The sequence below is a fragment of the Salvelinus sp. IW2-2015 genome, linkage group LG20 (genome assembly GCF_002910315.2).
Source record: "Salvelinus sp. IW2-2015 linkage group LG20, ASM291031v2, whole genome shotgun sequence".
In the NCBI taxonomy this organism is placed as follows: Eukaryota; Metazoa; Chordata; class Actinopteri; order Salmoniformes; family Salmonidae; genus Salvelinus; species Salvelinus sp. IW2-2015.
The window spans coordinates 70,733,180-70,760,154 of NC_036860.1; the positions used below are offsets into that span (position 1 = coordinate 70,733,180).

Consider the following 26,975-nt stretch of genomic DNA (forward strand, 5'->3'; position numbering starts at 1 on the left):
TTTTGAAGAAATCAAACTGTGGGAGCAATTATTTAGGAAATGGAAGACATACAAGAACAACTGCATAATCTCCCTCGATCTGGAGCTCACGCAAGATCTCCACCCGTGGGCAAATGATTCACTAAGAACGCGTAAGCAAAAATCCAGACCACACGGGCGGGACCTAGTGAATGACCTGCAGGAGAGCTGGGACCAAAGCTAACCAAAGCCCTACATCAGTAACACACTACGCCACCAGGGACCTCAAATCCTGCGTCCAGACGTGTCCCCCTGCCTTTAATTCCTAGACATGTCCCAGGCCCGTCTGAAGGTTTCTACGAGAGCATTTGGATGATCCAAAGAAAGATTGGGAGAAATGTCATATGGTCAGATAAACCAAAATATTAAACTTTTTGGTAAAAAACTCAACTCGACCCATCTTCAATGCTCTTTACTGAGGGAAGGAGGTTGCTTTGGCCAAGATTCTCGCAAACATGGCCCCATCCATCCTCCCCTCAATACGGTGCCGTCGTCCTGTCCCCTTTTGCGCAGAAAAAGCAATCACCCAAAAGAATGATGTTCACCTTCCATGCTTCACGGTTGGGATTGGTGTTACTTGGGGTTGTACTATCCTTCTTCTTCCTCCAAACACGGCGAGTGGAGTTAGACCAAAAAGCTCTATTTTTGTCTCATCAGACACATGACCTTCTCCCATCTTCCTCGATCATCACGATGGTCATTGGCAAACTTCAGACGGGCCTGGACATGCGCTGGCTTGAGCAGGGGACCTTGCGTGCGCTGCAGGATTTTAATCCATGACGGCGTAGTGTGTTACTAATGGTTTCTTTGAGAATGTGGTCCCAGCTCTCTTCAGGTCATTGACCAGGTCCTGCCGTGTAGTTCTGGGCTGATCCCTCACCTTCCTCATGATCATTGATGCCCCACGAGGTGAGATCTTGCATGGAGCCCAGACGAGGGTGATTGACCGTCATCTGAACTTCTTCCATTTTCTAATAATTGCGCAACCAGTTGTTGCCTTCTCCACCAAGCTGCTTGCCTATTGTCCTGTAGCCCATCCCAGCTTGTGCAGGTCTATAATTTTATCCCTGATGTCCTTACACAGCTCTCTGGTCTTGGCCATTGTGAGAGGTTGGAGTCTGTTTGATTGAGTGTGTGGACACGGTCTTCTTTTATACAGGTAACGAGTTCAAACAGGTGCAGTTAATACAGGTATGAGTGGAGAACAGGAGGTTTCTTAAAGAAAAACTAACAGGTCTGTGAGAGCCGGAATTCTTACTGGTTGGTAGGTGATCAAATAACTTATGTCATGCAATAAAATGCAAATGAATTACTTAAAAATCATACAATGTGATTTTCTGGATTTTTGCGGTGACCAAATACTTATTTTCCACCATAATTTGCAAATAAATTCATTAAAAATCCTACAATGTGATTTTCTGGATTTTCTTTTCTCATTTTGTCTGTCATAGTTGAAGTGTACCTATGATGAAAATTACAGGCCTCTCTCATCTTTTTAAGTGGGATAACTTGCACAATTGGTGGCTGACTAAATACTTTTTTGCCCCACTATGTCATGCAATAAAATGCAAATGAATTACTTAAAAATCATACGATGTGATTTTCTGGATTTTTGTTTTTGTCTCTCACAGTCGAAGTGTACCTATGATAAAAAATTACAGACCTCTACATGCTTTGTAAGTAGGAAAATCGGCAGTGTATCCAATACTTGTTCTCCCCACTGTATGTGAATTTGTATGTGACTTTGTCAAAGCTGACAGTCCGCACTTTAACCATAGTCATTGTATCATTTCACATCCAAAGTGCTGGAGTACAGAGCTAAAACAACAAAAAATGTGTCACTGTCCCAATACTTTTGGAGCTCACTGTATATCAAAGTGTTGGAAGTGCAGGGGATTCCTTAGTGGGAATACCCAGTGCCCACACAGACCAGGCGGTTACAGAGAAAGCAGAAGTGGAGGAGGATGGAGAGAAGAAACAGAAAGCCAGGGCTGAGGGGATGTGGAAGTCACAGGAGGTTGGTGGCACCTTAATTGGGGAGAACGGGCTCGTGGTAATGACTGGAGTGGAACAGGTGGAATGGTATCAAACACGTCAAACACATAGTTTCCAGGTGTTTGACGCCATTCCATTCGCTCCGCTCCAGCCATTATTATGAGCCGTCCTCCCCTCAGCAGGCTCCTGTGGTGGAAGTACAGTACAGTATCGTGATAGCCGTATCCTCATTTAGTAATGACCTTGTGACCGAGGGCAATGCTTGCAATCACTACTACGCAACATAGCTCTGCGTCATAGTTTTGTGGTCAAACCTCATTTCCATAGTTACAGACGGGAGTTATTGTTTGGTGTAAATACTTTTTCCATTCAGGGCATTTCTGGAAATAGAGCAGTAAGAAAATGTATGTGACATTAAGAAAAGCCTAAAAACAACTTTAGAGGAACAAAGCCTTAAAGAGGACACGGACCATCTTGCTCTTTTAAATAAAAGACTGGAATTTCAGGATAGAATGCAAAATTGCAAGCTCAGTCAATTCAACGTCTATTCCACGTTGGTTCAATGTCATTTCATGGAAATGATGTGGCAACAACAGTTGATTCAACCAGTATGTGACCAGTGGAGAGAGAGACAGGAGAGAGAGAGAGAAGAGAGAGCGAGAGTCTGTGTGTGAGTGAGTGAGTGGGGGACTCCACTCCTGTGTCAGTGATGTGGGGAAGAGGGGTTTCCCGGAGATAAGTCACTCACTCCACACGTTCCCCATCGACATCTCTCCCCATCGACATCCCTACAGCTCCGGGCCAGACGTTGCTGAGCTTGGCATATTGCCAGCTGTGACGGAAGGCTGTGGTCTCTGTGTGTAAGCGCTCCTGTCACTCACAGAGCTAGTGGCTAGGGAGCTAGTGCCTTGTGTCAATAGAGACAGATAGTGTGGATGAGCTAAAGGAACCAGTGACAAGGATGAGGTCATTCCTCAAGGAGACCAGACAATCAGCACTGTTGTCTCAGGGGGCTTGCAAATCCATGCACGATCCCACAGCCAAAAACTCAACGACATTGTGGTTGGTTGTGTGCGAGGTAGGCTTCACTACTACAGTCAGGCACTGTCTTGTTTGACATTTTTATAGAGGACCACACTGCTTGCCGTTCACTACAAAGAAACTCACTGATAACTTTAGCAGTTATTAAAATATTTCTACACTGCCTCAATGTCCAGTCAATCGCCTGAATGAGTCAGTACGCAGTAGGTTGAGAGAGAAAAGATGCCCCCAAGTGCATGTTATTGAGGAGAGAAGCCACGCTTTTCAATATCCCCAGCCATGAGCTCTCTCACTCTGACATGTGTTGTATGGCACCTGTGTGCTCGCTGTTTGGAAAGACCTCTTGCATAGGCATGGAGCCGGATCAGTCAGCCGTGGGTGGCCGGAATCGGATCCCGTATTTACTCTGAAACAAAGTATTGAGTATGCGGCAGCTCAGAGTGAGTATACAGTTTCCTCCTGCAGTCCAGTTGATCAACGGGATGATGGTGAAACCATAAGTGACACCTGATAAGGTTCCATTTCATCATGAGAGCCTCGGCTGCTGTTCTCTGTTCACACCTCACGCTCTGTTGTTATACACTCATAGCTCCACTCATTGGCCTCGTTAAGTTCTCTCTTTCTTTGACGTTCTCTAAACCTATCAGAGACCTTGTTTATTTGACATTTAATAAAAAGGTCTGCCCCAAACTGGCATTGTTATCAACATTTCTTATACAAACATGACTTAATAACTTAATAACTTAATATGCATCGAATAGGCTACCACAATCAATATCACTCAATTGGTGATTCCAAAAATACATCCTGAATGATTTTCATTCACCAGCCACAAGTACTGGAGTAATGAAGTCACTACTACTGTTCAAATGGCCGTAGCTGGTTTAAACAGAGCCAATTAAATTTGAATGAAACTTAACTAAGAAAAGCCTTCTCTGAAATAAGGTCAAATACATTGTGCTTAGATGAATAATTAATCAATCCCTGAGTTATGTCTTTAATGAACTACTAGATCTAATAAGTGAATGGGGATTTTAATAATTGATTAATTGGCTTCCATCCAACCCCTAACTTCTTCACAAATAGTCAGTTAGCCTATGCTCTTTCGTTGATGCTTCAGCCCTTGCAATATGAATGTATTCAATTCTTCAACATAACAGATAGACTATATGTCCTTCACCATATTTGTTACCATGTTCATCGAACCTCACTGAACTGAAAAATGACAACCCAATAATCCGTGGAGCATTATATTAGCTGCCTGCCTTGGAACCATGTGTTCTCCTGCTATTGTCACTGGTTTTGACTGCCACCTGTCCATATAGACAGCACCCATCCACCCACAATTAACAATGGGCCATGGGCCATTTGAGCAAATAGGCATATCCACAACAAAAGAGAAGATAGAGCAAGACGACACCACAACTGACATATAGAACTATCTTGTTCTACAACGGACATATAGAACGGTCTTGTTCTACAACGGACATATAGAACTGTCTTGTTCTACAACGACATTAGAACGGTCTTGTCTACAACGGACATTATAGAACGTCTTGTTCTACAAGGACATATAGAACAGGTCTTGTTCTAACAACGTACATATTATGAACGGTCTTTCTACAACGACATATATAGAACGTCTTGTTCTACAACTGACATATAGACGTCAGGTTTTACAACTGACCATATAGAACGGTCTTGTTCTACAACTGACATATAGAACGGTCTGTTCTACAACGAATCATAGAATGATTTTCACGGTCATAACGCTTGTCTACAACGGACAATATAGAACGGTCTTGTTCTACAATCGGATATAAACGGTCTTTCTACAACGGACATATAGAACGGTCTTGTTCCTACACTGACATATAGAACGGTCTTTTTTCTACTAACGACATATAGAACTCTTTCTACAACATATAGACTCTCTGTTCTACACGACCTATATAGAACGAGTCTTTCTACAACACATATTAGAACGTCTGTCTACACGACATATAGAACGTCTTGTTCTACAACGACAATAGAATAAATCTGTCTACAACGGACTATAGAACGGTCTTGTTCTACAACTGGATATATAGAACGTCTTGTTCTACAACGACATATAGAACGTGTCTTTCTACAACGGATATTAATAACGGTCTTGTTCTACAACGACATATAGAACTGTCTTGTTCACAACGGACATATAGAACGTCTGTTCTACAACTGACATATAGAACGGTCTTGTCTACAACGGACATATAGAACGTCTTGTTCTACAATGGACATATAGACCTTGTCTACAACGGACATATAGACGTCTGTTTACAACGAATATAGAACGGTCTTGTTCTAAACTGACATATAGAACGGTCTTGTTTCTACAACGGACATATAGAACTGTCTTTTCTACAACGGACATTATAAGTCGTCAACGAATAGTAGAACGTCTTGTTCTACAACTGACATATAGAAACGTCTTGTTCTACAACTGACTATAGAATTCTTGTTCTACAACGACATATAGAACGCTTGTACAACATGAATATAGACAACGTCTTCTTCTACAACTACATATAGAACTGTCTTGTTCTACAACGACATATAGAACGGTCTTGTTCTACAACGGACATATAGAACTGTCTTCTTCTACAACGGACATATAGAACGGTCTTGTTCTACAACACATATAGAACTGTCTGTTCTACAACGGACATATAGAACGGTCTTGTTCTACACACGGACATATAGAACGTGTGTTCTACAACTGACATATAGAACTGTCTTGTTCTACAACGGACATATAGAACGGTCTTGTTCACAACGGACATATAGAACTGTCTTTTCTACAACTGACATATAGAACGGTCTTGTTCTACAACGGACATATAGAACGTCTGTTCTACACGACATATAGAACTGTCTTGTTCTACAAGATAATAGAACGTCTTGTTCTACAACTGACATATAGAACGTCTTGTTCTACAACGACATATAGAACTGTCTTGTTCTACAACGACATATTAGAACGGTCTTGTTCTACAACGGACTATAAGAACGGTCTTGTTCTACAACGGACATATAGAACGGTCTGTTCTACAACGGCATATGAACTGTCTGTCTACAACTGACATATAGAACGCGTTGTTCTACAACGGACATATAGAACGTCTTGTTCTACAACGACATATAGAACACGCGTTGTCTACAACGATATATAGAACGGTCTTCTTCTCGGATATAGAACGGTCTTGTTCTAACAACGACATATAGAACGGTTCTTTTCTCAAGGACATATAGAACTGTCTTGTCTACAACCATAAACACTTGTCCACACGTACTATAGAACGTCTTTTCTACACGACATATAGAACGGTCTTGTTCTACAACGGACATATAGAACGGTCTTGTTCTACAACGGACATATAGAACGGTCTTGTTCTACAACAGACATTTAGAACGGTCTTGTTCTTGACCGGTGTGTATAAAGGGTTAACCTGCCACACACGTGTGTTTTCAGCAGGGCTCTAGCCTTTTGGGGACCCTAGGCGAGATTTGGTTTGAAGGCCCCCCTCACCTCGTGGGCAAAACATTTTAGTGGCCCCTCTCTTGATGGCAGAGATAAAAAATGTACTGCAATTCTACACATTTTGCCATGGGGCGGAGATAAAATGTTGCAATTTTATGAAATTCTACTCATTTTGCCATGGGTGGAGAAAGTTTTTCAGTTTGAAAGCTTATTTCGTGAAATTCTACACATTTTGCCATGATTTATGCCATGTTACTTAAATATTTTTGGTGCTTTTTTCACAAGTATGTGGTGAATTTTCAAAACTAAGTACAAACTCGAAACCCTATCTTATGTTCAGGACCTTTGATTGTGCCTTCATTGGGGTTTCACACATCGTTCATACAAAATCAAAGTTGTCAGTGAAATACCATGAGAACATTTAGTGTAGTGACCAACACATCCAGTGGTGATTTTAGCAAGAAAATCTTGGTGGAGCAAACCCTCAAAAAACGTTTTCGATGCATGCCAGCAAAGCCACAACACAAAACAATACATTAATTGCATTATAATGATGACAAACGATGCCCACAAACTGTTAAAAACATAGCTGATATGGCTGACTTGCTTAAACAAATGTGGTTTCTACTGACAATTGAGATGTACAAACTATGGCATAAGGGGACGATGAGCGGATAAGAGGCAATCCGTAATTTTGATTAAGACATTAATGAGCGAGCTAGGACGGATGTAGTCAATATAACTATTTGTTCAGCACTGTTGAAATGTACATCGACAGAATTCAGAACATGGGCGTTCTTACATTATTCTCCCTGTACACCAAGTCAGAACCATAGGATAAATAAAGGGGGCATATAAGCAGACAATGAAAGCTCTAACAATATTTGATGATAACATTTCTCTAAAACAGGCTATATGTGCACCACCAAGTCAGAACAGTAGGCTAAGTTGTGAAGGCGAAAGGGACCAAATTATTAGGGTAAGGCACATGGGCTACTAACGGCTTACTACACAGCATACACTTAGTACTACTTTGTTAGCTACAGTATACATATCTCCCTGGCATATTACATAATTTATGCAGCAGCATACAATACCTTTTTGGAGTCACCTTGTTGTGCTGTGCTCACTTGAAAAGGATGGTGGCGCGGAGGTCCTTCGTGGGCAAATTTTGGCATCAAACGTTGTCATCAAAGTCTGGCATTCTCAGGATTTATGCTGATTTCAAGACAACTGGGAACTAGGGGAAACAAAGTTAGCCATTGATTCCTTCCAAACCACTCATTGTTGAATTTGCGATTTCCAACTAGTTGTGTAATGTTTATGTCCAATGGCAGATGAGCACCGATACGTTTTATCTATAATTTCTCTTCATATGACAAGGATTGAAAGGATTTGCCAGTAGATTGTCGACTTGATTCATGATGATGACTGCTAGCTTGCTAGCTAAGATTTTGAAAGTATGATGTTGACATGATCAGTCCAATCAAAGCTACAGTAGATATGTGATTTGACTTAATTTTATCTGTGGCCAATGACCTTGAGCCTTCTTGGATGGACACTTCTAATGTAACTCTATGGCAGCACCCAAGGGGCTTGACATTTCTAGCTCTCCCCGTAGATTCTGCGGTGATGTAGTGTCCACATGAGTGACAGAACACTGAACCAATCACGGCGCAACTAGAGAACATTACCAACCCCTACGCTCCGTATTTTCCCGCTTGCTGCCCCACCGCCACAGAAAGCACTGAGCTAGGCTGAAACACCTGCATTTTGGAGCTGCCTTGATCAAGAAAGCAGAAAAGAGACCATGTTTGTATGTGGCTTTATTAACTCAATGCTTTAAAAACATTTTTTTTTATTTTTTTACATTGTTTGCAAACCGATATGTGACATGTATTAATGCCAAAATAACAACAATCTTCTTTTTTTTTGCTAAACAGGTGGGGCTATTTAGTCTCCATTTCGTAATTTTAACTACCATTTAATCCAATAGCAAAAATACAGGGCACATTTCAAAGTTTATGTTTGAAGCACTGAATATAACAAATAGTAAATGGTAAATATACACTGAGCGAACAAAACATTAGGAACATATTCCTAATATCGAGTTACACCCCCTTTTGTCCTCAGAACAGCCTCAATTTGTCGGGGCATGGACTCTACAAGGTGTCGAAAGCGTTCCACAGGGACGCTGGCCCAAGTTGACTCCAATGCTTCCCACAGTTGTGTCAAGTTGACTGGAAGTCCTTTGGGTGGTGAACCATTCTTGATACACACAGGAAACTGTTGAGCGTGAAAATCCCAGCAACGGTGCAGTTCTTGACACACTCAAATGTGTGTGCCTAGCACCTACTACCATATCCCGTTCAAAGGCACTTAAATCCTTTGTCTTGCCCATTCACCCTCTGAATGACACACATACACAATCCATGCCTCAATTGACAAGGATAAAAAAAAAATATATATCCTTCTTTAACCCATCTCCTTCCCTTTGTCTACACTAGTTAAAGTGGATTTAACAGGTGACATCAACAAGGGATCATAGTTTTCAACCAGATTCACCTGGTTAGTCTATGTCATGGAAAGAGCAGGTGTTCCTAATGATTTGTGCACTCAGTGTAATTTTCTATACAGTATTTGACTAACTTGACATACACCATAAAAAAAATTGTATCCAATGGCAGGTTGTGAGCATGTTGAGAAATATGTCAATCTTAGAGTTTCATTGTCCTTATACAGTACATACTGTACATAGGACAAATCTTCAGAAATAGAAGTATTGTAAAGTAGTTGGCTATTGTCAAAATGTAGCACGGTGTTGTATGCCATTTCTGCTCCATGCGACATTGTACAAGATCACCGTTTCTATGTGACTTGTCGACTGATACAGTATCACCTGTCTCTCTGCTTGAAACGTACCCTTAGTGCCGGGTCGGTAATTCGGCCATGATTACTACACGTTTAGATAGCTGCGTAAACTAACCTATCAATCAAAGAAGGTTTAGCTGACATGGGCTAATTGAGTGATTGTCAGTGAATGACATAATTAGAGGGCAACTGCTGATGCACAACTACATTTCGAAATTGCACTTTGTGTATTCTACTATTCTAACGCTAAACAGTAAGTTTAGACCCCAACTGAGTTCCCCCTTCAAAAAAATGTAAACGTTTGTTTACAACGTTTACATTGTACATTGTTGGTCGGGGCCCCCTAGCGGCCGGGGGCACTAGACAACCACCTATATCATGTATGCCTAGGGCCGGCCCTGGTTTTCAGTGGGAGTGAGCAGCTGCCATTCAGCAGGCACTGAGGAGTACTGACTGCAACAAACGCGCAACTGCAGATGAAGGAAGGAAGGGAGGGAGTGAGTGGGCGAGTTAATATAGCAGCGGTCCCAAATACAACACATTCACACTCTTCGTGGGTGTGTGTTTGTCCACACAGAGCTAGAACCACTGCATTCAATAAGCATTCAAACGGAGAAGGGGAGAGGGAAACACTGGTACTTATCTGAACAAGCTCCCACACATGCTGAGGGGCCGAGGCCATTCCCACTGGCGATATTACTGCAGTAGATTGCTTTGACGCCAGCAGCAAGACATACGCCATGCGGCAGAGACGCGTCGCATTTGTCGCTGGTAAAAAGCTACTGGGGCGCCTATTTACCACCCCCCGCTGTTATCCTTATTTTGTTTCGGTTTATCGCACTGTGCTCTGCTGAGAGTGTGAGTTCGGCACCTTGCGTTCGTCATCCAGTGTATTTTGTCCGCTGCTTGAAACTGACAAACATTGTTCCTTGACGCGCCCGAAACGTCTGCAGAGGTGGAGGAGACGCCAGGGAGCGGTTGTTGTGGAGCAGGTTTGGATATTTTGCGATAAATGCCACTCAGCCAGAACGTGCAGTCGTCTGTGAGCACGCTGTCGCCGAGGTCGATAGACTGCTGCTTCACAAATCGGATTTTTTACACTGATCTTTTAAAATCATGATTTGACAAATGGGTTAATTATTTCCATGCAAGAGCCTACTACGAAGACAGGTCAATAGAAGTACGCATGGATGCTTGTATAATGTAGTCACACAACGATAGTTCCTGCAGAGGTATTCAGTTCATATCAATAACCATCGAAGAAAGCATTTTTTGCGGTATTGTATCAAAATGCCGGCGGGAATGAAGCCCCTGGAAAAGTTTTTGAAGAAACAGACAACGGCGCTCACAAGAGCTGGTGGCTTTGGGGAGAAGGCGACTGGCACTGGCGCTTCTCGGCGGCGAGCCAGCCTGTCTCGGGTGGTTCCGTTTTTCAGGGAGACTTCTCCAGAGAGCGGTCCGGCCAGGGAGGTGTTCAGCCCGGACACTGAGGAAGCACCTTGCTGGCCCTCGGCCACTGCGGACATTAGGAGCCCGTCGCTGTCTAGCGATGAGCAAAGCTCCGAGGCGAGTCTGGACACGAGCTGGACCCCGCTGCCTGCGGACACACCGGACAACCTGGCGCTGGCGCTCCTGGACAGTGTGGCGGGCAAACGATATGGCAACTGCACAGGTAAATGGACCTAGTCAATCAACCGCATTTATGCAACACAATGCATCCACCTATTGGCCTGTCAATCATCACACTCAGTGGTTTGACTAATTCCTCAACTGTTTCACACCAAATCATGGTGTTCTTGACTTTCACTTTTGCAAATTAGCCAAGCAATTCACTTGTCAAAGGAATGTAGTCTATCCAGGAACCCAAAACTACCATTTGGTCCTTGATTAGGCTATATCCTAGTCTATAGGTCTACATAGGCAATTGCAAATAACTAAGCTTTTGCTTATTTTCTCCTTTTACTCATAACAATAACAGAAACCCCAAATAATCAGTCAGCGATCTATTCCAGGCTGTAGAATTAGGGATCAGTCGGTGGTTGGTGCAGAAGGGTTCCTTCCCATCATTGCCTTGTTATATTATCTGATTCAACGGTTACATAAGAACGGCTTTCCTCGTTAAGAAAAAATGAAAGTCTGTTATTAAAAGGGATGGTTCCAGATGTTTCTCACACCTCATAAAAGAAGACCTCGCACATTGAATCATATTTACGTGTTAGCGGCACTTAAAACCCAAAACGAAACTCTCCCAAAATCTAATGTATAGCCTCTAGGGTCCAGTTTATCAAACATAACATTTTGATTTGAGCTCATGTGCATTTGTCTATTACAGTAGCAGCATGTCTTTCTGGCTGCTTCATGATCGGTCATGGAGGATCGCGCTAGTCTTCGCACATTGGCTGCCGAGCTTGTGCACTTATTTATTTATTTCTAAAAAGGAGGTCATGATTCTCATCCTAAAATACAATGTTTCTGTTGGCAGCTAAAGAGCAGACGATACAATGGGTTTAATAATGTTTTATTCTGGATTGGGCCTACATTATTATCCTAAAAGGTTTGATCCAAAATGATTTTGTATCACAAGGGATTGTGAGGAGATGAGTATGCAGAATTCAAATAATAGTATGTTGAACATTTTGTGAACCAATCCAGAAGACACCATTGCACACTTTAAAGAAGAATAATATCCGCACCCTACATATCTGTAGCATTTCTCTCCATATTTCCTGTGAGTATAACACATATGAATTAGTATCGTTCGCGTCAAAGATACCAGATGCATAGCCACTCTGGTTGTGTGTGTGTCATAGATCTATTGACTCTGCCCTTTAGACTCTCCAAATTGAAATTTGGCGGTTGTGACCAATTTTTTAATTAAACTCAGACAGGGTTGGGGAGTAACTGATTAATCAGTTACATGTAATCTGATTACGAAAAATGAAGCTACGTTGCCAGCAAAACTATGAATCAAATTACAGATACTTTTGTAAAACTAGATGATTACTTTGAAATTCAGAAAGCATATTTGCGGTTTAAAAAAACATTCATTTCAATTTAGCATTGAAAAAGGTTTTAAATTTGTTCCACCTATCGATTCTGACTCCGTTATCGTTAATTCATCTCTCCTCATTTGTCGTTCAAGCTTCCACCTGGGTTTGAAACTTCCCGATATCCAATAAAGAGGGGACTTGCAGCGCGCGCTGGGCGTCTCAAATAGAACCACGTTCTACTTTAGCCAATGTGGCCAGTGAGGTTTGCATGTAATGCCTCTAAAGGGAAAAGTAATCTTAAACTGAATCGGATTACGTTGCTGAGTTTCGGTAATCCAAAATTAGGCTACTGATTACAATTTTGGACAGGTAACGGATTACAACTAGAAAGCAACCTACGAAACGCTGAGCCCAGATATGAATACAATGTCGTAAAGCAACCGTAAACATATGTATGTGATGCGAGCTGGTGATGGGTTCTTGGAATGGTGCCAGAGAAGATTCCCAAGCAGTTGTCGTTGAAGGCAAGTAGGTTAGTGGTTATGATGTGATGTATGCCTATCCTGTGGGGGATGGTTGGTGAGTTATACTCTGCATTAGATGACACCCCCGCTGTCAAGGTCTACCTTTGAGTGAAGCCTCCAGTATGTCCAGTTTTGCCACTGCCATATCTCATTGTGAGATTTTTCCCCCTCCACTGCTTATCTCAACAAGTCCTGCAGTAACAGGATTTAACAGAGTTTTCCAAGGTGGATTGCCAAGGCTTCCTGTGTAACATGCCGATTTTCCTCCCAGCCAATCCTTGAATTCTGCTCAATTTATCTGTTGTATTGGCGCATGATGTGGGTTTCGCACACTGTAACACTATTGCCAGGTCTCTCTGGAAAATCCAGTAGATTTATGACGTACTACTGTGACAGGCATTATTACGGGCGACAATGAACAGCTCAAAAGAATATGATCAGGAAATGTCTCAGAATGAACACCTGCAATTAACTGTGTGGGGGACTCTTGAGACCCACTGTTTAGTGATAATTCACATCAGTTCCTGTTGCTCTGTTGCAGGAGGAATCTGCTCTACCTAGGTTATTTTAGTGCATGAGGTTTCAATGCACCTCCAGCAGATTCTCACAGAACTATTCTGCTTGTGGGCAACCATCCCCCATTATGCATTGTAAAGCCAGTGTACCTCCTGTCCGATGACCCCTTGACCTCGCTGACCTGCTCCCCCGGGTCATCCTGTATGTCATCCTGTCAAACTGACTGAGCATGCTTGAATTCCTCTCTCTTGCTCTTGTTTTGTTTTTTTGTTGTCAATTTCCCCCTACTGTATTCTACAGGAAATGGCATATCTCCACTGCATCGTTCATTAGAGAGAAGCAGCGTAGTATTGCTCGAGATTGAATTGGCTTTGTATAGCAGCCAATGGTCTTGTTTGAGACAGCAGGTGTGATTCCAGAATGCATATCTGATTCCGAATGAATCAAAATGAGAGATTGTATTGATAAATGGGTGCAAGTTAAACCTTATCTATGTACGCTTTGAGTTGGACAACTAAATATACAGAGAACTTGGTTGTCGTACGTCTGAAGAGGGTTCATGAGAGTTCATCTGGTCCATTCCAAAAGGTCACTATTTTGTTTGACTTTCATTCTTTTCTCGGACTAATTTTTCTCTTTGACTTAATTCACTCCAGCGAGCTGCGTTGGTGTTATAAACACTTAGGGAACTACAACCAAGATAGCTTTAAATATGTTTAATCTCGTTTAACCTGTTTCTCGGAGGGCCGAGCTCGCTGCTGTTTGGATGGGGATGTTCTAGAATATGTAGAAAATCTGAAAAAGCGTGGCTAATCCAGGATTAGTTACCAATAGCGGACCAGATTGAGCGGACCTGCCCACCCTTACATGTGGAGCAGAAATGAATCTTTGGATTATGGATCTAGGTTGGATCTTGATCCTGGTTTATATAGTCTGAATGTTTCTAATTAGGAAGTGTGTCTGTTGGATGCAAATGTGTTTATGGTGAAACGTAGTGGACCTTGTTGACATCGACCCAAACACTGCGTGCTCCCCAACCCCTTGCCCCTTATGACTCCCTGTCTCACACACTCCTATCTGACACACTACCTGACAGACGTGAGTACACCACACCCTATAACATTTTACCACCGCATACCACAGTGCTCTCGCAGAGATACTATGCACCAGGCTGTCCATATCAGTGGTCCCAGATCAGTGTTGACTGAGTGGAGCTCCAAACACCATAAACCCTCTGAGTCACTGCCCTCTGCTTGCGTGTGTGTGTGTGAGAGAGAGACACAGTGCCGCAGGTAAAGAACAGATTATAAGCATTTTGACAGCCCCTGAAAAGTCCCGTCCTTTCGAGGTCAACGGCACCGCTCTTATGTAACCGTGTTTACCTTGTGGTTTCGTTTCTCGTCCAACCACGCTATTGGTTCTAGCACCAGGCGTGTTGAGGCAAGGGTTAGGCAATTTGTAGCTGTGTACAGTCTCGCAGAGTTACAGTGGAAGTCAAGATCGAAACAATCTGTTAATGAAGCCACGTCTGACTCGTGATACGTGTTACAACTTCGGAAACCACACGTCTACAGTCCATTCCCACTATTGTTGTCTGATAAATAGTCCAAATGAAAACAGATGGATAGACTACCATCGTAATAAGAAAGAGGGGAATTTTCCACTCCACATCCTGTGTATTTGGACAGTACACATTCTTAGTATACTGTAGCATTACATGTAAAAGCACGGAACTAAACAGGTAGTAGAGATTTATACCAGTCACCCATGGGTACAATCATGGGTTAAAATAGCTATGGTCGATACAGACGAGGGGGTCAGGGCAGTGGAGATGCAGCAGCAGCTGCTTACAGTGCAGAACAGTACATGGCTGGTTTGTCTTGCAGAATGACGAGGACTTGGGGGTTTGATGTTGGCTTTGAAACACTTGCAATGCAGAGGGAACACGTCTTGTATCAAGCTCCACATCAGTTATTCACAAAGCCAAGTGCGATGTTTAAACTAGACTTTGACTTTGCTTGACGCTCTCATTGCTCTGCATTCCACGTCCAGCGACGCACTCCTTAGGCAGTTGTTCTGAGACTCTGAGCCACGCAGCTGAGAAGTCTTGTGGAACGAAAGGGAGCGGAGGAAAAGGGACTAAGTGCAGAGAGAAAATGTGATTGCGTTGGGCTGTGTGGGAGGGATTCTGATGATTCTTTTATGGAAAGAAAGAGGGATTAAAAGTGAAGCGGCTGCCTAGTGCCCACTCCTTTTGGATGCTTTTACATAAGGAGAGGAGGGACGGCTGACCCTCCTCTGCCTCCTTCCTCTCTACATGCCTGCACTCTCCTCTCTTTAGCCCACGCACCTGGACCACTCTGGGGAGAGGAGAGCACGATGGGGCCCTCCAGGGCTGATTGACTTGCCTTACTTACTGTGTGTGTGTGTGAATCTCTGTAGGTTTTTTTGCGTGTGTGTGTGCACTTTGATGCATGTGTTTGGATTTCTGTACTTTTTTAGCTTGGATGGATGTGTGCATTTATGTGCTTGCATAAGTGTGTGTGCTTGGATGTGTGTGCGAGAGCGGGTTGGAGCTTGTCTATCTATGTGCCGGCGTGGAAAAGAGGCTTCCAGCACAGCACCAGTTCACATGGCAACCAGCACTCGCATGGAAGCAAGAGGAGGAGGAGGAAGAGGAGGAGTGGGAGGAAGAGAAACAGAGGGAATGCAGGAAGGAAGGAGTTGAGTGTTTGAGAACATGAGACTTGGGAGAGAGGGAATAGAGCTTTCATAAACTATGTGGACAGTGTGCCAGCCAGTGGGAGGAAGAAGGGGACAGAGCAATCGAGCGAAAGACACTTGTTAACTGGTTTCTGTATCGTAAGGATGTTCTCATCGAATCATCACGTCTTTATCTACTAGCCTATCCAGGTGGGCTGATGACAAGTAGATCAGTGTAGTGGCTTCTTTCTCTGTTGGCAGTTTGGTACTAACGAGTGTTGACCATCCAGAGGGAGTCGGGTTGCAGCAGCCTTGCCAGCCGGGTAGTGACTATGACTTACCCTGGTGAACTGCTACGCCACTTGACAACCTTTGATGTGACAGGAGCAGTGGCTGTTTTCTCTGCCGTGCCACGTTAGGCACACACGCTCGCACACAGATGGCCCCGAGCACGCTGGGAGAAACTCCGCTAGCCAGAGGCAGTAATAACAACCCTTCGTCCTCCGTCTCTCCGTCCCTCCCTCTGAAACACTAAATATTGACCCAGGAACAGGCCTAATCGCAGGGGATGGTAGACCAATCAACTTGACAGGCGTAGGAATCTGATTTGGGAACAGTTGTATTAGAGAGAATTGACTAGCATGGAAAACTGTCAGGTTACATTTTAAGGGACACACACTCAATCCAGGGCCGAGAAGCATACGCTCTCCAGAATGGTCCCCAGCATAAGTGCCAGAGGAAGATGTACATGCTACATGATGATAAACTGAGAGGATTTGGAGAAGGCATGAAGCCACTATGGCAGGTGCATTGTTACTTAGAGTATCCTCTGACCACACAGTGTGTAGAGCAAAATGTTCGCAGTTCAAACTTGCCAACGAAAGCATTGTGCGGTCGATTTTTCTTTCAGAACCTCGAAGGAAACGTCAGTGACGAGAAATGGAGGAAAGGTGAAAGGCATATGTTTGCAGTAGCCATCTCCTCTTGAGTTCTGCTGTCAGAATGGCTCCAACAGAGACCGGTCAATCCCAACCTTCAGTTCCAACATGGTCTTTTAAATGTGTGAATAGCAGACTAAAGGTCACAGCAGCTGCGTTGAAGGGCAAAGACGTGTGCTAAGAAACTAAACTGAGGAAAAACGTCTTAGCCTTTTCTTTCTTGGCGAAGTCTATTGATTAAGGGTGTTTCCCATGGCAGCCATGTGTGTTTGTACATGTGCACTTATTTTATAGCTCTGTCACAGGGGCGTGTACTAGAGGGAGACGCCATGTGGGCGTATCGCTTAGACATCTGGGGCGTGACCCCTAGTGTTGTTTGGTGGGAGTGTCTTGGGAAAATAACAATGTGCATGAAGTGTCCTATTACAGTGGACCTATAATAAACAGTAGAGCAGTGTTTCCAAATCTGGATATATATATATATATATATATATATATATATTAGTACCAGTCAAAAGTTTGGACACCTACTCATTCCAGGGTTTTTCTTTATTTTTTACCATCTTCTCTACATTGTAGAATAATAGTGAAGACTTCAAAACTATGAAATAACACATATGGAATCATGTATTAACCAAAAAAGTGTTCAACAAATCAAAATATATTTGAGATTCTTCAAAGTTTGCCTTGATGAAATCTTTGCACACGCTTGGCATTCTCTCGACCAGCTTCATGAGGAATGCTTTTCCAACAGTCTTGAAGGAGTTCCCACATATGCTGAGCACTTTTTGGCTGCGTCACTCTGCGGTCCAACTCATCCCAAGCCATCTCTATAGGGTTGAGGTCGGGTGATTGTGGAGGTCAGGTCATCTGATGCAGCACTTCTCCTTCTTGGTCAAATAGCCCTTACACAGCCTGGAGGTGTGTTGGGTCATTGTCCAATTGAAAAACAACTGATAGTCCAACTAAGCGCAAACCAGATGGGATGGCATATCGCTGCAGAATGCTGTGGTAGCCATGCCTGATTCACACAGTCTCCTCTAAACAGTTGATGTTGAGATGTGTCTGTTACTTGAACTCTGAAGCATTTATTTGGGCTGGTAACTCTAATGAACTGATCCTCTGCAGCAGAGGTAACTCTGGGTCTTCCATTCCTGTGGCGGTCCTCATGAGAGCCAGTTTCATCATAGCGCTTGGTGGTTTTTGCGACTGCACTTGAAGAAACTTTTAAAGTTCACAAGCATTTCGCTACACCCGCAATAACATTGCTAAACACGTGTATGTGACCAATAAAATTTTATTCAACATTTTCCAGATTGACTGACCTTCATGTCTTAAAGTAATGATGGACTGTTGTTTCTTTTTACTTATTTGAACTGTTCTTTTCATATATGGACTTTTATGGTCTTTTACCAAATAGGGCTTTCTTCTGTATAACACATTAGAAGGAAAGAAATTCCACATATTAACTTTTAACAAGGCACACCTGTTCATTGAAATGCATTCCAGGTGACTACTTCATGAAGCTGGTTGAGAGAATGCCAAGAGTGTGCAAAGCTGTCATCAAGGCAAAGGGTAGCAACTTTGACATATCTAAAATATAAGTGTGGATAATGCTATGTGACTGGCACAGGCATTTCCTCAAGTCGGATGCCCTCGGATGCATATTTGAGCCTTTCTTCAAGCCCACTGGAGCGAGTGGCCAGACGAGTCTCTCCACTGCCCAAAAATGGAGGGTTGTGGTTGGGGAGGGAATGCCTCAGAGTAGCTCATGGGTGCAGCTTGAATTGGGTTAACCAGAGAAGAGGGCTGCCGCTCACTATGAACAGCAGGGAGCCAATGCTGCGTGTCTGTGTTTATGTTTGTCACCATTTGCTTTAGGGTTACTTACTAAATCCAGATTGTCCGTGCATATCTGTTTTGTGTGTGTGCTTTAATTTTTCCTCTGCCATTTCAATGCAGGATTGTGTATGTGTGCGCTAGTGTTTTTATATTTGCCCTGGTGTTCATTTGCATGTCAATGGCTGTGTGTTTGGAGGTGGAGAATGAGAATTGGCGTGGGGAAGATGGGCAGAGGGCTGGAGATGCACCAGATAAGTGGAACAAGCGCCAACAGGCAGATGCAGAGAGTACACACACAAACTCGCCCACACACACTCTCTACCTCTCCATCTGACCGCTTCTTGCTGAAACCCAAACACTTAAGAGAGAGCTGAGGGTGTGTGTGCGCATAGTAAGGTAGAGTACAGTCAAAAAGAGAAGGTCACCATAGAAACGGGATACGTATCACAGTTTTATATAACTGCATACCAGACTAGTTCAGTTAGTAGCTAGGGATGGGCTGAAATCTGCTTTTGTCTCTCCAATATTAAATCAAATGTATTTATAAAGCCCTTTTTACATCCTGCAGATGTCACAAAGTGCTACAGAGAAACCCAGCCTAAAACCCCAAACAGCAAGCAATGCAGATGTAGAAGCACGGTGGCTATGAAAAACTCTCTAGAAAGGCAGGAACATAGGAAGAAACCTAGAGAGGAACCAGGCTCTGAGGGGTGGCCAGTCCTCTTCTGGCTGTGCCGGGTTGAGATTATAAGAGTACATGGCCATTTAAGGACCAGCAGGGTCACAGTGGTTGTAGAGGGTGCAACAGGTCGGCACCTCCCGAGTAAATATTTTGTTTTTGAATCAGTCCCACTGGTTCACATCCAGATCCAAACCACATGTACAGCTGCTGCTTTATGAACGGTCTCCAGACCTTGTGTTGTTATGAGGCTAAATCTCCTCCCCCTTGGTATGAGGCGGTCCACAGCTGTGACTTGAACCACAACCTCCTTCCATGTCTCCATCCTGCCTATTTTCCACCCCTGAAGGGAGTGTGCACTCCTCCCCTCCCAGCCGTTGTGCCTCCTGCAGGGCCAGAGAGAAAGGGGGATAGGGTGTACTTCAAGGCTGTATGCTCTGCCCACTCCAAATCTCAAACACGCATGCATGGCTTTCACCCCCCCCCTCCCACCACAGCCCTCTTGCCGTTTGGATGCAGGCACAGACGGAGGGAGGTGGGAGGTGGGCAGGGAGGGAGTGTTTTATTTTTTGAATGTGTTTATTTTCTGTTTATGCACCAGGTGTTTTGAATGAGAGAGTCTGTCATCTGTAAATGAGTTGAGTTTATATGTATGTGTAGTGTCCATTTTGAAATAATCTACCTTTGCATGAGTGCGTAGGTATGCACGTTTATGTGTACATGTACAACGTGCGCGTGGGGGTGCACATGTTTGAGATTCTGGGCGTATGTGTTTTGTGTCTGTGTTTATGTGGGAGTTGGATTTGTGCTCCTCTCCCACTCCTGTCATGTGGAGCGGTGTGCTCAATTCTAATCTGAGCCAGAGATTTTCTGCACTTTAAGCTTCAGCAAAATGCATGGTGGGAGGAGAGAAAGTGAGAGAACAGGCTTTGGTGAGAGGGAAAACGTCTTCTCACCCTGTTCCGTGCGCCGATCCATCTTCAGCACATGCTATTTTTCTCTTTGCCGTGGAAGTTGGACACACCGTGTTAGTTTGACAGAGGAGCAGGGAGATTATCAGTGGCCATCTCGCTCTGTTACCACTGTGTGGATCCAAGAGCCTGTCAAAATGGGTCTTCCCCCTCATCTAGAACATGAATGGACTGAACAGACATCACCAACGAAAAACACAGTGGCAACCTGCCTGAGAGCCCGGCAGCCATATTGGATGAGTCAAACATGATGACTTCTCTCACATTCAGATCGATGCTGGCCTCCTACTATGAGACTTTAGAATGTAAGCTCCACATGAAAAAAACAAGGAATGTGTCCTCTCTATGCTATTTGTTTCTATGGTCTCATTTGCCATACTGCACTTCATAGCTAGCTCTGTAGCGCCCTGCTGTTTCTTTGCAGGTATGGAGTTGAACGGATGTGCTATTTTCCTGTGGTCACACACACGGCTCCAGGGGAATAATGATGGGGAAGATGATTGAGACCTGCGTCCCTTCACCCCTCTTCCTCACTCACCCACTCACTCACTTCTCTTATTCTCTCTCATGCACTTTCCTCTGCTTCTCTCTCCTTTGCATTCCATTTGTTTCTCCTCCGCCACCCACGTTCACACTCTCTCGCGCTCTCTCGTTCCCCTCCTCTCTCTTTTGCTTTGCCCGTCTGTTCCCGACTTTTCATATTGTTCTGTTTGCTTCCTCTGCTCAACTTTTGCTGCTCTTTCCCCACTCTCCCTCTCTCTCTCTTTCTGGACTCGGTCTCACTGCAGCCACTCAACGTGGCATCTCCCAGGCAACTGTGGGGAAACCAGTACTGCCAAGAGGTCGACAATACGTGGACTCACTCACTGCAGCAAAGACTACAGCAAAGACTACAGACACACACACACACACACACGCTAGCATGCACAGTCGAAACACACAATACATCATTAAATGTCATCCACACATGGACACCGACACCATATATTACATTCATTGGAAGAGCATAATTACCATATGTAGTGGATACTTTAGGCAGGGAGTGGATCAGAAGCCTCTATTACAATCAAGCATGATGCATAGACCCTAGAAATAGAATCACACGCAGAGAATTGCTTCTGAAGTTATTCATTATATCCAATGTCACACAGTATTTGTCTTTTCGTTCCTGTTGAAATATGAAGGATTCTGTTAGAATAGCCAGGAGGAAGAGCGGTCTGAACAGCTCTTAATCTAGTAGTGATCGAACAGTAACAGCCAACACCTCCATGCTGTCTACGCTTTATGAATTCAAAGCAGGTATTGCCATTCCACTGTCCCAGCCCCGCTCCAACGTGTGCCAAATTCTGTCACAGGCGCACTCACACACACCCTCAGAGGTCAGTGGGTTCCGTTTGTGACTGTCTCAGTCTGGGATCGAGCATGGGGGCGGTGTGATTAGCACGGCTAGTGAGTGCGCTCTTAATGATGCACTCTGGGTAATGGAATTTGAGGCGCCACTCTTTGTGTCGCAGCTTCTAGTAATTTTCATTAAAACCTTTATATATATATATATATTTTTTTTACATATCCCGAACAGAGATGTCTGCAGGCCTACATTGTCAACATTCTCACACCCCTACTGTGTGTGTGTGTGTGGTGTCTTGTTGATGATTAGTGTGTTAATACCTGTCTGTAAAATACAACACTTTTATCCCATATGTCTGACCCTGTGAAGTCAGGTATCCACTAGCCTGCTTGTCCCCATAATACCAGCAGTAAACTAGGGAAAGTCTATCCTGTCACAATCGCATGTCACCGGTAACAATCCCTCCACACTCCGTCTACCGCTTGTCCAGAATAACAAGTTCCCCTAACCAGAGAGGAAATGGGCCTACACTTTCCAATTTTATCCGCCTCGTTTGTTGTCATTTGAAATAGTAATAACACAGCACGAGTCATTGAAATCTCATCTGATTTAGTGGGATTGGGGGCGACTTTAACCGCAGTCCAGACGGTCTGCGACTCCTAGTCAGGGTTTATAAATAGAGGCCACCACATTGCCTCCCCTCTGGTGTAGCGCTATAGACTGCAGACTGAATTGGAGCACAGAGGACCAGGTGGCGGTTTCACTGAGACAGGATTTATCTTAGCCCAGTAGCAGAAGCCCCCGCGCAGCGCCAGGGCCAGGGATTTAACAGCAGACAAAGGTGACGTTAAGGGATTTCAGACACTCTTTTTTATCTCTGACACAATAATCAAATTAGAGCTTTTGGGGGCATGACCGGTTAAACAAGTACAGTGGAGCTACAGCTGCAACGGCTGTAAAAGCACAGCCATGCATAATTTAACACGTTTTTCTCTCTCTCCCCCTCTCTTCCTCTTCCAATATTCCCTCTTCCTCTCACTTTCTTTTCCTGCCTGTTTTTCTTCTCTCTCTCTCTCTCTCTCTCTCTCTCTCTCTCTCTCTCTCTCTCTCTCTCTCTCTCTCGATTTCCACAGAAACACTCCTGGATGACTTCATGTTGACACACCCCATCTTCCTGGCATCGGACAGGTTCCAGCAGGTCCTACTCCAGCAGTATCCTTTACCTTCCCTTTCCTTCCTGGCCTAGCCTGGGAGCCCCAATGTGTAAACACACACACACACACACACACACACACACACACACACACACACCTGCGCACCCTTCCCAGACATCCCCAGGAAGAATTGGGATGCAGGAAGACTCCATCCGCCATGCAAGGCGAGGGTGGCCCACTTCTGGTTTCCTGTCCGAGTGCTCGTTGGCGCCAAGATAATGCTGTTTTGTTCAACGCCGCTACTTCGCTAGGCTAATATAAACAATGTCACTGAACTAGCCTTGACACCTATTTGGACATGGACAACATGTTTTTGTGCTTTAGAAAGGGTTCTCTTTGGCATTTGAAGCAACATGGTAAGTAGCCTAGCATATGATATTTGCTGTGTTAAAAGCAAGAGTTGTTTTTCATGGAACATGCACACAAGTGTTCAAATAAAATCTCTTGCAAATTAGCCGATTTAAAATAAAAAATAAATAAAAATCCTATTCTTTATGAATATTGATATTTCTACAGTATCAAAGCCATATTAGGCTACTCAGTCAGGCCGACGCTCAATTTGAGTAAGATTATCCAGTGCTGTTGCTCGTAACTTGGCAGGAGCGCTCGACCAAAGGCTTTAAGAACCAGAAAACCCCTTAGTAACAACAACTCCACTGGCTCCCGTCTGCACCAAGCCAACGAACAGTGTTTCTGTTCTGACACCACCACAGGGGGTTCAGTAAAGTTGAGCAACGTTCCCCGACACAGAGCTGGGATTTGGGTCGCAGTAGTAGTGCATTCATTGGCAATGAGCCACACTGCTACTTAACGTCTGCCTAGTGGCTAACTCCGTTTCCCATATTATTACACTACAGTGGACCAATAGATATGATATTCGGCTTTTGCCGATCTACAACGAACATATTTAGAGCAATGATATTATCCTGCCTATCTCTGGCTTTAGAATCTTCCTTTCCCCCCCATTATGATAGCTCGCTTTATGTACCCATTATGTACTGTAAGTGAAGACATTCCTCTTTCGTGATGAGACGGTATGTATTCCACCAGATATTGTGTGCGTTTGTGAGTTTGTCGGTGCACGTCTGTGTGTAAGGGATAGTGTCTGTCTGTGCGTTTTTGTTAAGAGGGTGGACAGACACTACACCCCCTTTTATCCCAGAACCCCTGTTCAGTGTGTCTGACCTACATTCCCTCACGGAAGATCCTGGCTGTGTGTGTGTGTGTTTTAGAGGCCTGAGCGGCCCCCCAGACGACAATGGGCGTCTCGACGGAGACTGCAACACAAAGGCATTCTGGGAAAGACCGTCCGCATGCCTCGCTGCCCTTAATGCAGCTTGTCTGGGCCCTAGTGGGACGCCCCAGTGTGTGTGTGGGGAGTATGCCGGGCTCTCAGTCAGGTTGCCACTGTGTTTCGTTGGTGATGTCTGTTCAGTCCAAGTGATCAATGATCCAGCCTGTTCTCCACTGTACCTCTTAACCTTCTCCTCCTCCCTCCCGCTGTCTTTCTCTCCCACCCTTTCTTTTTCTCTTCTCCCTCTTTTTCTCTCCATCCACACCTCTCCCTCAGTCTCGCTGGCCCTCATTCAGCCTAATCAGATCTTTAGTTGTGGAAATGTGTTTGGCTTCCTTCTGGAAATGAAAACAAAAGCTACCTCCAATTCCATTAGGAAAACTGAGAGTTCTTCCCTTTACTTCACACTTCACTCTCCCTGAGCAACTCATCCCAGACCCTTCACACACTCGAAAGACACATACACACTACACTTGTAGTGGCTGAGCGATCAAAGCCCAGAACCCCGGCTATGTTGAAGAGCCCTGTGGGGACTGGGGCCAAACTCCCACACCAGCAATAGAACACAACCCAATTGAACAGAACCGAGAGAATTAGAACCTGGAGTGCAATATAAACCCAGAAGCTGGGGTTAGGCTGCTGTTTCTGGAGCTGGGAGAATTAGGCGAACAGGGGATCATAGATATAGAAATACAAGATCTGGAATGTCATCCAAGGCATTGGTAAATACTGTTCAGTGTGTGAGTTTGTAGGTCACAGGCCTGTGGTGGACTTGGATTGTGGTCTGAAATAGAGAAGGGTGTCGGGGATAGTCCCCTTAAGTTTAGCCATGAAGTCAGGTGGGTAGTCCCTTTTTATATTTAGAATAGGATGTCAGATTTTCCCCAGGTGTGTGCATGTGTGACTACTCTTTGGTGGTGAGTCCAACACAGACGCATGACGGCATACCTCAAGTCACAGAATAAAAAAAATCCAAATATCACACTAATTCTGGTGGAAAGACTGTGCTGCGCTGTGCAGAGCTCTTCAAACTCTTTACTGCTTTATTTGCTAAGATGCTCTCCTCCTCCTGTTGTGCTGGGAGCTGGAGGAAAGAGGAGAGTGTGTGTGGGCAATGATGGGTGTGTCTGAGAGCCTTCACCACACGACTCTCTGCTCTGGCTAAGCTGTAATTACTAGTTGCTTGTTTGACTCTGAACACTGCACTGAAATACTGTGTTTTTCCATCTGCGTGTCAGGTGACCATGGTTCTCCAGCTGTGTGTTTCAGTGAGTTTAGTTGCGTCTCTACAGGATGTTTTTGAGTGTCTGTGTGAGTGGTAATTTTAATGTGTGCCTTCTGTCAGTGTGGTGTGTGCGTGAAGGTATTCACAACCGATGTTGTGCAACTATGCTGTAATTACAAAGTGTAATTTGTGCTAGTATGACATAAATCATTTTGGTGTGTATAGTAAACAAGTACCAGAAAATAGCTTTCTCCAAATGATTCTTCCACCGTCTCTCCAACTTCAATATCAATCTCCTAATGACAGCCATCAGTAGATATTGTCTGTCTGTCTCTGTGGCGTTTCTCCTTGACTCTGGGTTCAGATTTGGTGTCGAGGGGAAGGCAGGGGAGGGCTGGCCCAGCTGGGACGGGGCAGAGAGGAAGCAGGCTGTGCTGAGTGTTGCCTTCCGCTACCTGGACACATACAGAGAACTGCTGCAGGAAGAGGGCGAGAGGTCCAACAGCTTCCCCAAGGTACTGGTCCAGCACACACATGGAACATGTATGTATGTATGTATGTATGTGTACACACACACACACACACACAATAGCCATCCTGCAGGACGATGGTGTGAGATCTAATGACTTGTCAGTGTTAAACACACACTACAAGCACACACACCTGCTCTTCCATCCAAGCAGCCTGGCATCAAGGCCGTGTGCTGTGGTGTTCTCTCTGGGTGGGAGCTGTGTGGAGTGTTGATTTTGGCAGCAGCCTGTTAGGGCCGCCCAGGTTGTCATGGTGACGGAACTGACTCAGCTGAGCACACCTTGGGAAGTGAGGCTTTTGGGCGCTTCTACCTTTCCTTCTATATTCACATTAAAAACACATCTCTGTCCGTTTCTTTCACACAGACCCCTTGGCCTCTACCACTGCTCTGTTCTGTGTCCACTGTCGTCTACCTATCTCTCTGGTGTTCTGTCTCCACTGTCGTCTACCTATCTCTCTGGTGTTCTGTCTCCACTGTCGTCTACCTATCTCTCTGGTGTTCTGTCTCGCTTTATTTCTCTCCCACTCGATCTCTCCGTCCTTTCTGGAATACTGTAGATGCAGTCTGTCTAGCAGCACATCTTGTGACGAACTGCAACTGCCCCACACAGTGCTGGTAGACACAAACGAGCACACAGACAGAGGCACAAAGTGCACTCCCTCTCTGAATGTAATTTCTCTCCTCTGCCTCAGGAGCTGTATCTGTGTGCAGTCCAACAACTCAGTCAGTTCCCTGAGCTCGTGGAAGACGTGCT

General features: G+C 44.4%; 2 protein-coding genes across 2 annotated transcripts in view; one reads left to right on the top strand and one right to left on the bottom strand.

The window, feature by feature from the left end:
* LOC111981828 (nuclear receptor subfamily 1 group D member 1) overlaps positions 1-8,076 on the bottom strand; it is a 66,018-nt gene extending 57,942 nt beyond the window's left edge. The window contains exon 1 of the mRNA XM_070449601.1: positions 7,672-8,076. The gene's annotated coding sequence lies outside the window, so the exon portion shown is untranslated. The remainder of the gene's footprint in view (positions 1-7,671) is intronic.
* A 1,404-nt stretch (positions 8,077-9,480) lies between these two features.
* LOC111981959 (rap guanine nucleotide exchange factor-like 1) overlaps positions 9,481-26,975 on the top strand; it is a 21,015-nt gene continuing 3,520 nt past the window's right edge. The window contains exons 1-4 of the mRNA XM_024013464.2: positions 9,481-11,117; positions 23,090-23,168; positions 26,054-26,204; positions 26,914-26,970. Of these exons, the coding sequence (XP_023869232.2) occupies positions 10,736-11,117; positions 23,090-23,168; positions 26,054-26,204; positions 26,914-26,970 (669 nt within the window). The 5' untranslated portion in view covers positions 9,481-10,735. The remainder of the gene's footprint in view (positions 11,118-23,089; positions 23,169-26,053; positions 26,205-26,913; positions 26,971-26,975) is intronic.